The sequence below is a fragment of the Diabrotica undecimpunctata genome, chromosome 4, assembly GCF_040954645.1.
Source record: "Diabrotica undecimpunctata isolate CICGRU chromosome 4, icDiaUnde3, whole genome shotgun sequence".
In the NCBI taxonomy this organism is placed as follows: domain Eukaryota; kingdom Metazoa; phylum Arthropoda; class Insecta; order Coleoptera; family Chrysomelidae; genus Diabrotica; species Diabrotica undecimpunctata.
Window position 1 is genome coordinate 126,300,222 of NC_092806.1, and position 18,184 is coordinate 126,318,405.

An 18,184-nucleotide genomic window follows, 5' to 3' on the forward strand; every position below is an offset into this window, starting at 1 on the left:
ACTTCATGCATTAACTGTGCCAGAGTCTGTGGAGGATGGGCAAAATGGACAGTCTCCGCCCCATCATATCCCATACATGTTCTATAGGGTTTAAATCCGGAGCACGGGGCGGCCACGCAAAACATTAATGCCAGCTTCTTGGAGAAAGTCCATCGTTTGACGAGCAATATTGGGGCGCACGTTGTCGTGCTGAAACAGGATGTCTCGACGACCGTCGAGATAAGGCAGTTAAGTGGTTTGTAAAGATGTCATCAACATAACGCGCACTCAACAGCAAACCCGATATCTCGTCGCTATCCACAGCGGCGTCTTACCCTCCTACGACCATCATGCATTCCTAAACAGAATCGTGATTCATCGCTGAATGATACATTACGCCATTCTGACACCCAATTCTGCCATTTTCTGCACCAATTCAAAGGTTGATGACAGTGGTCCGCAGTCCGCAGCAAAGGAAGCACTAGTTGTGGGCGGAATGAACCCAGTCCAAAGGCTCGAATGCGACAGTATATTGTACTTATACTAACAGGTTTACTTACTACTCCAAACCATTGGTCAGCAACTTGACGGGTTGAGGCAAAACGGTCTCGCAGAACCAGTAATCTAAAGCGCCTATCTTGACGCTCTGTGGTACGCCTTGGTTGACCAGTTGGTCTTCTTCGTATTCCTCTACCTTCGTTTGTCCACACACGACAGGCACGCATAACCGTCATTGCCGTACAATTAACACGACGGTCAATTTCGCGATACGACAAACCCATATCTCTATACGCAGTAATTTTACCCCTGTCAAAATCGCTAACATGGTGGTAATTTTTGTGTCTTCGAACTCGAGGCATTTTCTTAGACTGAATACAATTAGACTAAGCAATAATAACTAAAAATTTCTATACGAACCGGTTTTCACAAATCGGTCTCTTCACAAAAAAATTTAAAGATAAACCATTGGTATTGTTATCATCTTCGTTGCGCCGTCTCCTTTCGAAGGTTGGCGATCCAAATGGCAATTGTAGTTTTGGAAAAGTGCTGCGCGAAAGATCTCTGCGGATGAGCGATCGAACCATCTCCTCAGGTCTTTCAGCCACGAGTTCTGGCGTCTTCCTACTGATCTTTTGCCCTGTACTTTTCCTTCCAGTATAACTTGAATAAATTTATATCTTTCGCCTCTCAGCACATGACCCATGTATTGCATTTTCCTCTCTTTGATTATTCTTAGTAATTCTTTTTGTTTACACATGCGACGAAGTACCTCAACATTAGTAACTCTTTGTACCCATGGAATCCTCAACATTCGTCTGTATATATACATCTCAAAGGCATCTATTCTTTTTTCTACTTCAGAGTCCATTGTCCAACTTTCACAGCCATACAGTAAGACAGAAAAAACGTAACATCTGATCATTCGGATTCTAAGCTGTAGACTAAGGTCTGATCTTGTAAAAAATGTTTTAATCCTCATGAATGTTTTCCTTGCTTGTTCGATTCTTGACAGGATTTCTTTTTTTGGATTACATTGACTATTTATATTTGTTCCCAAATATTTTATGGAATTTACCTGTTCTATTATTTGACCCTTGGCATACACCTGTACGTTTATTGGTGTCTTTGAAAATACTAAAGTTTTAGTTTTGGAAACGTTTAGATGTAAACCGAACATTTCGCTGTGGTGAACTACCGGATTTATTATATTTTGTAGTTCTTGTGCGTTGCTTGCTATTAAGACGGTATCATCAGCATATCATAGCATATTGTTATCATAGCATGTTTTAAATATAGTCATTCTGTTGACAAAAAATTAAGTTTAAGAAATTATTCCTTGTGGGTGTAACACTTCTAATGTCACTGAGTATATTACCGATGTTTTTAAAATACTTATGTAGATTTATTTCTTTACAGTAGCATGTCGCACTCCTCTACGATCACAGTAGAAGACAGGCTGCTACAGGGAGCGGCGCCTGTCTTGCGCTAGCTACTGAGTGAGAGGCCAGGTCCCCAACCTATCTTAAATAAATGCGTACCTAGCGTAAATATGACATGAACCAGGCTAAGAAATAGCCCTTAATTGCCGGCGGGCCAACGGTCCCTGGTGACAGTAGCTACCAGATCAAACCAAGAGTAGAGGATGCAAATAATCAAAGGGATAGACTATCCCCCAAGGGATATTTTTGAGAGAAAGGTTATTTACACAAAAAGTGCTTATGAAAATTTTTGTTTAAAATTGTCTCAGCTACATTTTTTATTTAAGATATTTTTTCTACGACGCTCATATTCTTAGCAAATGAATTTTTTCCGTTTTTTTTTTCACCTATGAAGGGGGGTTTTAGGGGAAGCCGGTGGTAAGAGTAATAAACTTTTTGCATATTTTTTGGGGTTCCAAAATTAACATTTTCTTTTTCGTAATGATTTTTAGAGGATTAGTGCAATTTCCGTCTCTGACGACTGGAGTATAAATAAATTTATTTATTTATAACAAAATTAAAGCATCTCTGGCATTTATTAATGCGATTTTAGATGGCTCTATTGGATTTACGTCGGGTTATGAAAATGAAGAAAATGGATTTATTCAGAGGAAATACCTTTTTTTACGTATACCGATTTTGACATTTAAAATTCAATTTTCTTCAACCTAATCTTTTTGTTATTTTTCACACGCAATACCGATGGTTTTTATTATTATAATATATGCAATAAACATCTTAAAGAAATTTTTATCGAGAAATAGCTCCGAAAGAAAAAGGTAATGGTTTAATGATTATCATCCTATTGTTTATAACTTTCATCGATTTCAATTCCATAAATTATGTTAGTTAAGCTAAGTGCGTTTTTATAAGTAAAAAAATTGGCAAACATCTATATGGTCTAAAGTATATTCGTTTACCAAATTCCCATCAGTAAACATGAGCACGTGTTGATATTCGCCGTCTCATTCGTCAAGAGGCAATAAAATATAATTTATTACCGTAAGCGAGACAGATTCTCATGTTACAGATCCCAACTTGTGATTATTTTAAATTCTAATTGTATCGTGTTGATTTTTAAGTTATTATATTGTGTTATATTTATGTTATAGTTATTGTTAAGTTATTTACTGGTCGTGTTATTTTTTAGAGTTTAGTTTAATTGTGATATAATGATTAAATTTCAAGAAATTCTTACACTAACAGTTTCAAAAGTAAATATTTTTAAAAATCATATGATACATAGGTCGTACATCAGTACGACCCTGTTTGGCTTACACGTGGTTCTGTTGACGTTATACGAATACGAATAGATTATGCGAAATCTATTAAAATCGACTTTAATGAAATTTGGTGTGCTGTTTTATAATGTTATGAAGATTTCAACCAATCTAAGTAGTTGAAAAACATTGAATAAGAAAAGGCTTGTTTCCCCCTATTTTTTTTTTGTATTTGACGCTATTTTACAGTGGCAATAAATTAAAACATTTTTAACGAGCTGTATCTTCAATGAAAATTAAATTGTCCCAATTAAATTGTTTTAACACATTCGTTGCCGTCAACGCACCTCGCGCGTTTTCAGGAATTTCCGCCATGTGCCACCAACGCGCCTGGCGCGTTTACGAGAGACTTATGTTCAACATAATATTAGCCGGCTTCACGACTGCAACGAATTTTATTGTATCGGATGTTAGTATCTTAGTGTGTTGACGAAAGAAGGTTGGTTCCGAGTATGTGTGTGTGTGTGCTTACGTAATTCAGATGACTCGTTTGAAGGAAGGATATTGCAAAACCTATTTGGACTTTAGAAAAGGTAACTATTATGGTCTTGTTTCATTATTTCCGTATATAGTAGCATTTTTAGAGTCTGATGCTGAAGATGATCCAGACTATATTGACGAAGCTAGTTCTAGTGATGAATCTTCAGCTAGTTATAACTGTCAAAATTCAGCGCTTTCTCGAGTTTGACCTTTGTCCATCTCCGCCAACACCACCAGCATTAGAGATCAAAAATTCGACAAAAGGTCATTGAGCCACAAAAGATTAGTTTTAATTTCAATATAATTCCTGGTTTACTTGTTAACGTAAATGGAACAGAACCAATCGATTATTTTCACTTGTTAGCAACAGATGATTTGTACAATGATCTTTGTACCAAAACAAATACACACGCTGTCGAATTATCTGTCAAAGTTCTGGAGTTAAATCATGAATTGCATCTTGGAAAGACATAACTGTTGACGAATTAAAGAAGTTTTTCAGTTTGCCGTTTCATATGAGACCACTTCTAGTAAATCGACTTAACAATTATTGGAAGGAGCACCATCTCTTTAATTTGACTGCATTTTCAAGCTTTATAAGCCGAAACAGATTTCTTCTCATTTTAAGAGCTTTGCAGTTCGAAAATCGCCAAAATTAAGTCACTCGAACACAAAATCGAAAAAATCAAGCCATTGATTGATTTTTTCAATGATAGAATGAATGCAGATTATTACCCCAATAAAGAACTCTTATTGGATGAATCCATGATCCTGTGGAGAGGCCGTCTAAAATTTCGGCAATACATCAAGGGAAAACGACAGAGGTTTGGTGTAAAGCTGTAGTCACTATGTAAGCCGAATGGGCTGGTATTAAAACTTGTTGTCGACTCAGGTTCAGCTGATGTACAGTTAGGAGGTTTACAACATACTGAAAAGGTGGTTCTATGTTTATTAGAAGAAAAACTTGGTGCTGGTCATGCGTTTTACATGGACAACTTCTATAATAGTGTCAATCTCACTGAGACTTTATTGAATAACCAAACATATGCTACGGGCACACTAAGAGGTAATCGAAAAGGAAATCCGCCTGAAGTTTTAGCAAAAAAATTGACAAAAGGTGAAGTGACCAACCAGTATAATTCTCGAGGATATGTGTTACAAAGTGGAAGGACCGTAGGGAAGTGTTAGCCATATCCAGTGAATTTAATGGAAAATTTCAAGAAACTACGAATAAACGAGGTCAGGTGAAGCAGAAACCATAACTCATAAATAAGTATAACGATTTTTTTTTTTCGTTTCTATATAACGGCAATAGTTCAAAATAAAATATTGCTCCAAAGGTGAAAATGGAAAGGTGAAAAGAAGACGATATCAGGTATGTTGGACTAATGGTAAAGTCAGGAAGGATTGCGTTTACTATGTCCTGAAGGTCCTTATTGTGTCCATGTTTCCATATATGTCATGCAAACCTATAGCAGTATATAACAGGTAGTTTCAGTTATTTTGTATTAGAATATTTTCGTTTGTATTTTTATTATTATCCTGTTGATTCTGTGTCGTTGTTTATATTTTTAAAATATATTTTATGATGCTTTTTATTTGTATGTACGTATTTCAATAAAATATTTTTTCTTGCACGCAACACCTGGAGCGTTCTGCTGCACTATAGTTTCACAAACATTAAAAACTAAGATAAAATACTACTATAAGAAGTTATTATGAAAAAACTGACAGCTGCTATAAAAAAATAGAACTGGCTCATGGGTATTACTCTCCCGTCCAAGTTTTTAGTAATTTTTAAATATTTTAAATTTTTTTTAATGTTATCGACCTATTGGAGAGGGAGGATGAGTCAATTATTAAAATTGAAGTTTGAAATAAATTGAAATAGGTTGTACAAAAAGAAATATATAAAAAACTTAGAACTTTGTTGAATATTTAAAAAAATATAAATAAACTAGTGATATTTCATATATCAATTATACGCCACAGTTATAGAATGCATTCAAATAAATCTTCTACACAAGCAGGTGATTAAATTATTTATCCTGATCTTTACATATTTCTTTATTCCTATACATTCAGATAAAAAATCTTGGCACCATTTATGGTGCCACCGTTTATAGTTACATACACCATCCAAAAGTAACAGTTAAAATAAAAGTAAAAAATAAAACCAGCTCTTGGTAATCTGTAAAATTTCATTTCAAGTCTCCATATATGGACTGTTCGTTCAACATCAAAAACTTCAGTCACTAATTCATTACTATATTTATCTCTAAGTAGGTGTTACTTTTGCAGTAATTTGTATTTGTTTTATAAAGCGTACATAGGAGAATAAAAATGTTGCAGTCACTATTTAAATATAACGACGGAAGCAAATAATCATTAACATAATGGTCAAACAGGACAATGCAGAAAACATGTGTCGTTACTATTTTAAAACGAAAAGTGAAAATGTATTGTGAAACTACCGGCCTTCATAATATATTAACAGAACAAAAAATCGCATGACATCTTTTACAGCTTTCTCTCTAATATTTTTTTGACAAATTGGTAATGTTTGTGGGATGGTTTTGATTTACAAATGATTCCCATAATACTATAATAAATACCTCCACACGAAAGCTACTGTGCTCCACAAAATTCGTGGAACACCTTTTGGTGAACTATATCTTATTTGAAAAGAATTCTAAACAAATGAATTCAAGCTAATTATGTTCCTGAATATATTTTCCTGTGGTGTGTGTTCATTGAACATTTTATTACTCCAGTCGTCAGAGACGAAAATGCCACTGATCCTCTAAAAATCATACGAACAAGCTGAATTTTGCCGAGACCGTTAATTTTGGGATCCCAAAAAAGATGCAAAAAAGTTAACCATTCCTACTCCCGCGCTTCCCCCTAAAACCCCTAGGTAGAGAGAGAAAACGGAAAAAATCGATTTATCCAGAATCTGTATGCCGTAGAAAAAATGCTTTTCTACGGATATTTGGAGGTGTAATATAACTCCCTTGTGTGGAGGTGTAATATGGAGGAGTAGGGGTACTTTAAATACATCCGATAATAATCCTCATTGTTGGATTGACTTTGGTGTCGACCTTTTTTACATGGCTGCTGTTCAGCTCCGCTGGAGCGCAATATTCGGCAACTGCGTAGACCCTCATCTGCTGAGAGTGGTGACATTTGATCCCCAGGATGTTCCGTATAATTTGTGGATGATATTATTTTTTTAGATGTTTTTTGAATGACAGCGTTATATCCATTGTGATGCCTAGATATTTCGGGTATGGGTAAAATGTAGAAGGTTGTTAAAATATACTTCAGGCTCGTTATTTGCTTGCTTGTTATTGATATGAAAGCAGATAACCTCCATTTTATTCGTATTTGGAATAAGCCTCCAGTCACTGAAGTATTTACCGAGAACTATGAAATCTTTGTTATGGCAGGCGGCTAGTGCTAAGTCATCATCATCGTATCATATTTCTTTGTCATCGTTGGAGGGATGTCAGATATATACAGATTGATGTCGATTGGGGCAAGCACCAATCCTTGAGGAAGTCCATTTTGAGATTTCCTTACCCTTCTCCTACTGCCTCCAGTTATTATTTGAAAAGACCTATCGAACAGCATATTGTTTAGTAGGTAGCAACTCGGTTACATAGTTATTGAGAAATTTAAAGATAAGTCCGTTCCTCCATACAGTGTCGTAAGCAGCAGTTAGATCAATGTAAGCTACCATAGTTTTTCTAGCACAATGATTTAGGAATTCTGCGTGGATTCCGTCAAATCCTTGTGCTTATCCAGATTTGGTATCGTTAAATAAAGGCTTTGAAGTATTCAGGGTATGCTCCGATTGTTAAGTGAATAATAATAATAAAAGTTCTTCTTTTTTAATTGCAGTGTGGTTTTCTTTAACTTTTGGGGCTTTGGAGAGCTTAAAACCCGTGCAGCTATTTGGTCAGCTGTAACTTCCTGCTGTTCACGAGTCTGAGGGTTTGTAGTTGTCTAATTTCTTTAGGAGACTCCAAGCTTTCCTACTTGATTTTTTAAAGTCTGTACCTCTCGTCATTTCTTCCCATTTCTTGAGGCGTTCAACGTCTAACATATTAAGAAGTTCATCCACAATTTCAGCATCACCATTCTCTTGGAATTCTTGGCAGAATTGCTCTGGGTTGCAATTCCATTCCAGTATGTATTCCTTCCTATACCCACGTTGTACATGTTTTTTGGCAGTTGCTATAATGAACTTGAACAAGTTAGCCTTTTTGAGGTTCCATCTTGGTCTGGTCTTGGAGTGAATAATTGGGATTTTTTAACCTACTTTAAAAATTATCGGGTGGTGCTGGCTGTGTGGAAAGTTATTTAGAACTTGCCTTGAAACTGGAATGGGACGATTTTAGGAGTCTTTAGTAACAAAGCATAAATCTGAATTGGTTTCGATATTCCAAGCTGCTGATTTAAAGCTCTTATCTTTGGCATCGAATATGTATGGCAATGTAGTTGGCGACCATGATTTTGCAGGGGCTTGTATATATCAACGACAGTTATGCTATCTATTTTAGTGAACTCTATCCTGAGGTAAAATGTTCTGGAAATAAACTGACCATCTTTTCGGATTTCTGGTGAGATCTATTAGAGGGGAGACAACCATTATAGGTTAGGACAACCAGGATAAGGTCTTAGATTCTTGTAAAGTAAGAGTATGGAGTTTGTAGATGCGTTTATAAAAAGGAGAGTACACATTGCTTGCATTCTAGAGTAGCGGTGGAAAGGAAGAAGTGCAAAAGAACTAGGTTAAAGAAAATTGTGGTATGTATCCTCCGCGTAGTATATGACCCTTGCACGGATAGCGTGAAAAACGAATGGAGGCGCAGACACAAAACGAGTTAAATCTCTCTTCGGAAATGAAAATCTGGTGAGTTATATAAAGGATAATAGACTAAGATGGGCAGAACATGTGATAAACAATAGTAACAATCGTCTTACAAACAATGTGTTTTGGGAAAGAGTAGATGGAAGAATATCTGTAGAACGACCTAGGAAAAGGTGAAAAGATGCAATCAGAGAGGATCTTGAGAAAATGGGAGTGAGATAATGGGAAATAGTGGCACAGGACCGACAAACTTACGAAGAGTTGTAACGCCATTGATGTTAGAATGTGAGACAAATTTCGATTTTTAAATTTTCCCATTGTACTTTACTTATGTATACATATTAACATATTTTTTAATCTAATAAATTAATATCAATTTTATAAATCAAATCTAAATTTTTTAAATAATTTTAAATAAAGATTGAACTTACGTATTCTCTGACGTTCTTCGTCCTCACAGCCTTATATGAAGCATAAGCAGGATATAGGGTTCCTATTAGCAATCTAAACAGAGGATATAAAACTAAATAAGTTACTGCTTTGTGACATACAACTACCAGGCTTATCAAAACCAATCCAAGGTGGAACAGCGATGGTTTGAATAATAAGAAACATCGCAACATTTCAGTTTTTGTTGATAATCTTCTATATAAATAAGATTCTTGTGCTATCTTTTATAGTTCAATTAGTTTTGAAATATAAATAACTCTTTGCTTTCCCATGGTTTTAATAAATGCTTTCGAAGAAGTTAATATTGTTTGTTGCAGCTTAACTCTTTGTGTATATGGTTATGGTTCCTGACAAAAAGAAAAAATTTATTTAGCTACATTAGTACAAAGTTACATTTGAATAATTCGTAAAATAAGAAAAATATTGTTGTGAATTTATTAATTGTTATGTCTTTAATTTATAATGTCTTTACTAATTTATTATCTTGTTCCTACTTTAATTTATTAAAAGGCACGATAATTAATATAAGTTTATTTATCACTACATACACAATAATTTATTAGTAGGCGAGCGTAACAATAATATCACGAGCGCGAATCTTCTTTATTAACTGTCCCTTCCAAATAAAGTTCCGTTATTATATACCAGTGCCGTTATCTCGAATAGTCTAAAACCTTCGATGGCGAAACGGTAAAGGCAACTGGATTTCCCTCGCATCGGTTCTGGAAGGTCGCTCAGGTAAATCGAGGCCTCTCGTAAACTCTACAACATATTAGATTAAAAACATGTTTTAAAGGTTAAAACTATGACTCATATTTTTACGTAACATTGCCCCCCTCTCAAAAGATGGTTCCTCCTGGAACCTTGTTGGGACTAGAACTGGAACGGTATGCTGGTATCGGCAACTGGACCCTCTTTTACAACTTCCAGTTGTATAAAAATGACAAGGGACGGTTTTCTCTCCGCACCAGTAACTATGTGGATTGCAACAGACTAACACCTGGACTTCGGTGTCTTTAAAGATCTCCTCCACCATATTTCGGATAACCCTCCAATCTAATTGGCGGCACTCCAACTTTGGCATGGCTAACTTTTGCACGTCGGACTCTAGTACGTGCCCTCTCAATTGAAGTAAGGCTTCCCATACATCTCGGTAGGTAGGTTGGTCACGGGCAGTGTCTTTTGTTACCAGGTAGAAAAGGTAACGTGATGCATCTTGGAGTTTCAAGGTTTTACCGGGAGCTGGCACTTGGCATTGAAGTTCTGCAACTCGACCAAACTTCCTTCGAAAGACGGATGCCAACCCTGGTGCGTCTTTGATACTGGCCGGGATGGTAAGGGCCAGCGAGTAGTCATCGGGGAGCTCGAGTAGATCTTGCTTTTCTTCAGTGGTAACACCATGTCTCGCTTTACCGGTACCTCCATAGGCACCCATGAATTCCTCAAACGTGAGGTCAAACACATCTTGGACTTGGTTTACTTCCACTTCTTCATCTACGTCGTGGTCACCTTCGAAAGATGCCAACCGGTTATGGTGTACTATCATCGGCTTTCCCCTCGGAATCTTGCTTATTCGGTAGATGACATCGTTGATCTTCTCCATGATGAGGTATGGACCTTCCCAAAACTGCTGCAATTTGGGAGAACAACCTTTTCGCTTCTTGGGATTATACAGCCATACTTTGTCGTTCTTCTTAAAGCAACCCTTTTCGGCTTGTGTATCGTACCGTTTCTTCATTCGGTCGCTAGCGATCTGAAGGTGGGAACGGACCAACTCATGTACATCGTCCATTCTTCTTCGTAATTCGATCACATAATCTTCACCTGCTACATCTTCTCCAGGTCGACACCCAAATTCTAGATCACAAGGTAGTCGCATTTCGCGTCCGAATAGGACTCTGGCTGGTGTCTGGCCCGTTGATTCGTTAACAGCAGATCTGTAGGCCATTGTGAAGAACGGAAGGTATTGGTCCCAGTCTCGCTGATGATCGGACACCATCTTTGTCAAATACTTGCCAACTGTCCTATTCATTCGTTCTACCATACCATCCGATTGCGGATGATACGCGGTAGTTCTTGTTTTCTTCATGCATAGTCTATCACATATTCCTTGGAATAGATCACTTTCGAAGTTCCTGCCTTGGTCACTATGGATCTCCAAAGGCACTCCAAATCGGCTGATATATTCTTGGATCAACTTATCTGCAACGGTGGCGGCCTTCTGGTCTGGAAGTGCGTAAATCTCGACCCACTTAGTGAAGTAATCCATTACTACCAACATGTACTTGCCCCCATTTTCACTTTCTGGAAATGGCCCTGCAATGTCCAAAGCTATTCTTTCAAACGGGCTTCCAACATTATATTGTCTCATAGGAGCTCTCCTTTTCCGGTGAGGCCCGTTACTCGTAGCACAAATAGTACATTTCTTACACCAGTCTTTTACGTCGTCGGAACTGTTCATCCAATAAAACCGTTCCCGAATTCGCTGAAGGGTTTTCCTTACACCAAAATGCCCTCCCGATGGACTGTCGTGTAACTGACGAAGTACTTCGGCTATTCTGCTCTTTGGGATCACCAACTGTCTTCTCTTCTCTGAACCGTCATCATTTTCCAGGACTCGTTTAAGCAAGCCATCTTCGATGATAAATGAGTCCCACTGGGCCCAATACGTCTTAACTACTGAGCATAGGTTTGATATTTCCTGCCAAGGTGGTCGACGGTTTTCCTCTTTCCATTTTCGGATTTTCTGTATAACTGGATCTCTCTGTTGTTCTTCCCTTATCTTAGTAGGCGTCCAGTCGTCGTTGACAATCGTCGTTCTTAGCACTGCTGCTTCCTTGGATTCCGTTTTGTTGCAGTGGGGACACTCTGCTGGGCATGGCCGTCTGGAAAGAGAATCAGCGTTTCTGTGGCTAACTCCGGCTCGGTGCTCAATCTTAAAATCGTATTCTTGGAGTCGTTCGATCCACCTGGCTATCTGACCCTCTGGATTCTTAAACTGCATCAACCACTTAAGGGCGGCATGGTCGGTTCGGATTAAAAACTTCCTTCCATAGAGGTATTGATAGAAGTGCTCTACTGATTTCACTACTGCCAGAAGTTCTCTTCTCGTGACGCAATAATTCCGCTCAGGTTTTGAAAGAACTTTACTAAAATATCCGAGGACTCGTTCCTGTCCTCCTTGAATCTGAGACAGCACTCCTCCAATTCCCACATTACTTGCATCTGTATCTAAGATGAACTCTCCTTCTGGCAGTGGATACCCTAAAATTGGTGCTGTTATTAAATGCTTTTTCAAGGTCTCAAAGGCATTTTGGCAGTCTGTATCCCAGCGGTAATCTCTTGCTTCCTCCGTAAGTCGCGTTAATGGCTTAGCGATATCTGCAAACTTCTTAATAAACCTCCGGTAGTAAGTACATAGTCCAAGAAAACTTCTCACTTGATGTTTGTCAGTTGGTTTTGGCCATTCCTTAATGGAATCGATTTTTCCCTTATCCACGGCCACTCCTTCTTTACTGACTATATGACCCAGATAATTGACTTTACCTTGAAATAGCTGGCACTTCTTGGGGTTTAACATCAATTGGGCAGCTTTAAGTCGATTAAAAACGTTTTCTAAATTCCTCAAATGGTCTTCGAATGTCTCCCCCAAGACGATTATGTCATCTAAATAAACCAGGCATTTTTTTCCAAGATAACCCTCTCAGGACATTTTCCATAAGCCTCTCAAATGTCGCAGGAGCATTACAAAGTCCAAATGGCATAACGTTGAATTGCCACAATCCAGATCCTGTGGTGAAGGCTGTCTTTTCTTTATCGACTGGGTCCATTTCTACCTGCCAGTATCCAGACTTCAAATCCAAAGTAGAAAACAATTTACTTCCAGCCAATGTGTCCAATGTGTCATCGATCCGAGGCAGAGGATAACTATCTTTCTTGGTAACGTTGTTCAGCAAACGGTAATCCACACAGAACCTCGTCGTTCCGTCTTTCTTCTTAACCAGGACCACCGGAGAGACCCATGGGCTCGTAGAAGGTTCTATCACCCCGTCTTTCTTCATTTCCTGAACAATCGTTTCAGCTTCCTCTCTTTTCGCCTGTGGTAATCGTCGAGCTGTTTGACGAATTGGCTTAGCATTACCAGTATCAATTTTATGCTTAACAACGGTAGTTCTTCCCGTCTTCCCTCCTTTCGGTACGAAAATATCACGATACTGCCGAAGAAATTCCCTTAATTTCCTTTTCTCCATCTGATTTAGAGACTGTCCTGCAACTGCAACCATTTGGTCGAATTTGTCGTTGGAATTATCAGATGTTGTCGCCTGACGGATTATGGATGTCACAGGTACACAAGTTCCTACTTTTGTCTCTTTCTTTATGGTCACTGGGTAGTCGTTGACATTGATAAGTCTCACAGGAATTTCTTTAGCCGAAGTCACCAATTCCTTTCCAATTATGATTCCACGGCCAACCTCATCGTCGTGGTTCCAAGGCTCCATCATAACAGGTCTCCCTTCGTCTACAATTCCCTGTAGTCGCGCTACTATGATCGTTTCGCTTCTCGCAGGCACGACTGTATCTTCTGTAATGGCTGCTTGCACAGTGTTGTCATTATGTGGATGGAGAAATACCTCCTCGTTGCCAACTTTGATTACCTTATTCTTAAAATCCAATTGGAATCCATGCATATTCATTACGTCCATTCCTAATATAACATCCTCTTCGATGTCAGCAACTATAACAGTATGGACAAACTTTTCTGCCCCAATTCCCAATTGTACCTGGATTTCTCCATGAATGTTGGCATTTTCACCTGTAGCGGTCCGAAGTCGTAACCTCGTTGGTAACAGTTTCTTTCGGCTGTTTATAACTGTCGGGCGTATAATGGTTCTGGTCGCTCCGGTATCCACCAACAACGTATGCTTTTTACCATTTATGTCTCCATCTACATATACACTATCTTCACGACATTTCAAAGAAGCTATTAGTATGAGAGGGTCTTTGGAAAAGTTCTGGGTCGAAGCTGCCCCCCTAAGGCTGACCCGTTCTAGTTTTCCTGATGGTGAGTTTCTTGATTTGCGTCGTACCTAGGGTGCTTACAGGAGCTTCGTACGTGTCCTATTTCGCCACAATTCCAGCATCTGATGGTCTTCGTTTTCTTGTATGTCATGCTTTTTATCATATTAACGAGCTGGTCAAGTTTATCTTCATCTTCTTCCTCTTTTACAGTCCTAACTTTACTGTACCCGCCAGAGGCCTGCGTAGCTGACTCGTATTCGAGGGCGGCGGATAGGACATCAACCAGCGTCTTGTGACGAGCTAATCGCAGTGTTCTCTGCATTTCATGATCACGAAGACCATCAATAAATGTTTGCACGGCCAATTTTTCCATCATGTCTTCGGGAGCTGTTGGATAAGCATATCGTACTAATCTGGCAATATCTACCTCATATTCTTGAAGAGCCTCATCTTTCTTCTGTCTACGATTTTTAAGCTGTGACTGATATACATGCTCCAAATGTTCGTGGCCATATCGCATATTTAACCTCTTCTTCAGTTGTTCGAAATCATCGGTCTCCTCTACGGCTATGGTCTGAAGCACATCTAAGGCATCTCCTCGAAGAGCGATAGTCAGGTTTACCGCCTTTTCTTTTTCAGACCATCCATTTGCTCTTGCGGCTGATTCGAACTGTTTCATGTAGTTGTTCCATGATGATTTTCCGTCGAAAGTTGGGACTTTAACATGAATAGAACCTCCACTTCCTTCAAATTTCGGCCGTGTCTCCAACTTACATTTCGTCTCGTCTTCTTTTATCTCCACTGTAATCGGATTGTTACCTCTCTCTGCTGTCCCTGTTTCCTCCATCTTCCTTTCCATTTCTTTCATCTTTTCTTCGAAGGCCAACATATCGGCAGCAACTTGATTTTTTAACGAAGATATTCTATCGTCGAGGGCAGACATCTCAGAAGTGACTTTAGAGATTTCCGAAGAGATGTTAGCAGAGACTTTGCTTTCCAGCGAAGAAATCTCGTTAGAAACTTTGTCTTCCAACGAAGCGATATCGCCGGAAACTTTGGCTACATCACCAGAAACTTTGGCTACATCAGAAGAAACTTTCGAAATCGACGAGAGGACAGCATCTTCAAATATATAAGTCTCTGGATCTAGTCCTTCTTCTAGCAAAGCGTTCTTTAGTCGTTGGACTAACTCAGCCTTTTTTCCGGTAGAAGCTAATTCTCTGTCTTCAAGATGTCTTCTTAAATTAGTCACTGTCAGCTCATAAATCGTAGCCATTTTCACAATTTATTTTATATTCACTTGTATTATTATTATAAGTCTAATTTATGTTCGATCTCACTCTGACACCATTTGTTGTGAATTTATTAATTGTTATGTCTTTAATTTATAATGTCTTTACTAATTTATTATCTTGTTCCTACTTTAATTTATTAAAAGGCACGATAATTAATATAAGTTTATTTATCACTACATACACAATAATTTATTAGTAGGCGAGCGTAACAATAATATCACGAGCGCGAATCTTCTTTATTAACTGTCCCTTCCAAATAAAGTTCCGTTATTATATACCAGTGCCGTTATCTCGAATAGTCTAAAACCTTCGATGGCGAAACGGTAAAGGCAACTGGATTTCCCTCGCATCGGTTCTGGAAGGTCGCTCAGGTAAATCGAGGCCTCTCGTAAACTCTACAACATATTAGATTAAAAACATGTTTTAAAGGTTAAAACTATGACTCATATTTTTACGTAACAATATAATGAAATTACGTCAAACATTATAAAATACATCCCTAACTTTTACTGGGTTGTGCCCCGACAGTTTTTATCTTTTACTGTCTAGCACTTCGCAGTCGCATAATACATGTTTTACAGTTTCTAATTCCTTATCACAGACTCTGCAGTTAAGGTCTCCATTGTAAATGCCTATTTTATTCAGGAATTCTCTTACTGGTGCATGCCAGGTCAACACTCCTGTTCTCAGTTCGTTCCTGACCATATGAAGCAGTTCCTCTGTTCTTTTTCTACATGGTCCACCAATGAAGATTTTTCCATGTGTTTGTTTTGGGATTATCTCTTAATATTGCTCATGACTCTCTTTGATCCAGTCCTCTACAGCCCTACGAACTGCAGCCTTTGATATTCCCAGAGTTACAGCCGGTTCGTTTGATTCGTTCGATCCTCTTTTTGCAAGTTAATCTGCTTTTTCGCTGCCTTCGATGCCCTGATATCCTGGTACCCAGAGAAGCTCAATCTTGTTCCGGTCTCCCAGTTCATTCAGTTCTTTGATGCAGTCCCATACCAGCCAAGTCGTTACTTCCTGAGCGGACAAGCGGCCTTCAGTGCCAGTTGACCAGATTTTGTTTTTTAATACCGTATTTATAAATTTATAGTTGAATATTAATTTTTTCTATTGTTCCTTCCCATATTTGTATATTTTGTTTTTGCGAATCTATTAAATAAGTTTTTATAAAAGTATAAGGAACTAGAAGCTTTTCATGCCTTATTTTTTGTTTCTTTTAGCCCTATTAAAAACTTCTGTGTTTCGTAAAAAAAATATTTCTTGTTTACAGATACTCAAGAAACTGTGACTTCTGATGGGGCTTCTTCTTTCTCCTCTTCTGCATCCTTTGTTTCAACGGAGCGAAACGATAGTGCAGGCACTGAAGACAGAAATCCAATGATGTCCAGACCAAGTACTTCTTCCAATCCCCAATCATCTCAACTAGTAGCTCAAAATCGAAAAAGACGCAAAACTGAAAGTTCTGTAGAATCTTTTCTTATCAAAACAAGTACAAACCAAAAGGAGGCTCTAGACAGGCAAAGAGCACGTTATGCATTTACTACAAATTCGCCATTTAAACATGTTGATCATCCACAGTTTATTCGTCCCATAGAAGAACTTCGACCTGGTTACAAGCCACCTAGTCAAAGAGATATAAGCGAACACTTGCTTGACAATATTTATGATGAGGAAATGCAAAAATTTCGCGATTTTATACAAAATGAAGTTGTTTGCTTAGGTTTTGATGGTTGGTCGAATGTCCATAACGATCCCATAGTGTGTGTTACAGTTACCACAAAGTCTGGTGAAGTTTATTTATGGGAAATTTTGGTTCGTCAGGCCATGCTCAGACTGCAGATTACCTTGATTCAATTACATATGATAGCATTAAGAAGTGTGAGGGCGAATTGAAATGCAAAGTTCGCTCAGTAGTTACAGATAACGGTGCTAACGTAAAGAAAACGCGTTTCCTACTAGAGAAACCTTTAAAAACCTACTAGAGAAACGTAGCGTTTTAAACCTGGCTAACGACTGCTAATCATCCAATACCAATATTACTAAACACGTAGTTAGTATTGTTAAATACTTTCGTAATAATCATTTTGCAAATGCATGTTACCGCAAGTCTGGAAATTTAAAATTTGTTGTACCCATTGAAGTTCGATGGGATACAATGTGCGATTGTCTGGAATCTTATATTAAAGCTTGGCCAACATTGCTTAAAATTTATGAATAAAATAGGCAGACCATAGACAAAGATATACAGGCTAAAGTAGGGAATGTAGGAATTAAAAGAAGTGTAGAAAATGTACAATTAGTGGTCCTGTGTGTATGGAAGAAGCTTGAAAACAAGTTCAGAAATTTTGGCAATGAGGAGTGTATAAGAAAATTCGAAAGTCGGTATGAAATGACAATGACAGAAGCACATTTTTTGTCATATCTGCTTGACCCAAGGGAAAAATCTCCTAACTTAGATTTAACACAGGAAGAGACCTCAAAAGCACTGGACTTCGCAAAAGAAAAGTATCCCGAAATTGACGTTTTATCAAAAGTTTCAGTACCTTTTCAAAAACATTTTTTTGAAAACAGTGTCAGTTCAAAAGTGACACCGACTGAGTGGTGGAAAAGCCACAAAAATATTGACACTAACATCACTAATGTTATTGAACAACTTCACATAGACTAAGCGTCTTCAGCTGGCGTTGAAAGAATTTTTTCTTCCTTTGGGCTAGTGCAGTCGAAACTTAGAAACAGGTTGGGTACAGAAAAAGCCTCCAAATTGGTTTTTTTATTTAAACTGTTTAATAGATCTGATTAAAATGAAGATAAATTATA

General features: G+C 38.0%; 2 protein-coding genes across 4 annotated transcripts in view; one reads left to right on the forward strand and one right to left on the reverse strand.

Moving 5' to 3' along the window:
• Nucleotides 1-18,184, reverse strand: part of LOC140439982 (receptor expression-enhancing protein 1-like) — a 105,210-nt gene that overhangs the window by 49,267 nt on the left and 37,759 nt on the right. For all 3 annotated transcript variants that reach the window (XM_072530202.1, XM_072530203.1, XM_072530204.1), the window contains exon 2: nt 9,026-9,098. In XM_072530202.1, the coding sequence (XP_072386303.1) occupies nt 9,026-9,098 (73 nt within the window). The remainder of the gene's footprint in view (nt 1-9,025; nt 9,099-18,184) is intronic.
• On the forward strand, nt 3,673-17,684 carry LOC140439984 (uncharacterized). Its single transcript, XM_072530205.1, has 2 exons — nt 3,673-3,771; nt 16,638-17,684. Exons 1-2 carry the CDS (start codon nt 3,720-3,722, stop codon nt 17,258-17,260), a joined length of 675 nt encoding a protein of 224 aa, XP_072386306.1. The 5' UTR covers nt 3,673-3,719; the 3' UTR covers nt 17,261-17,684.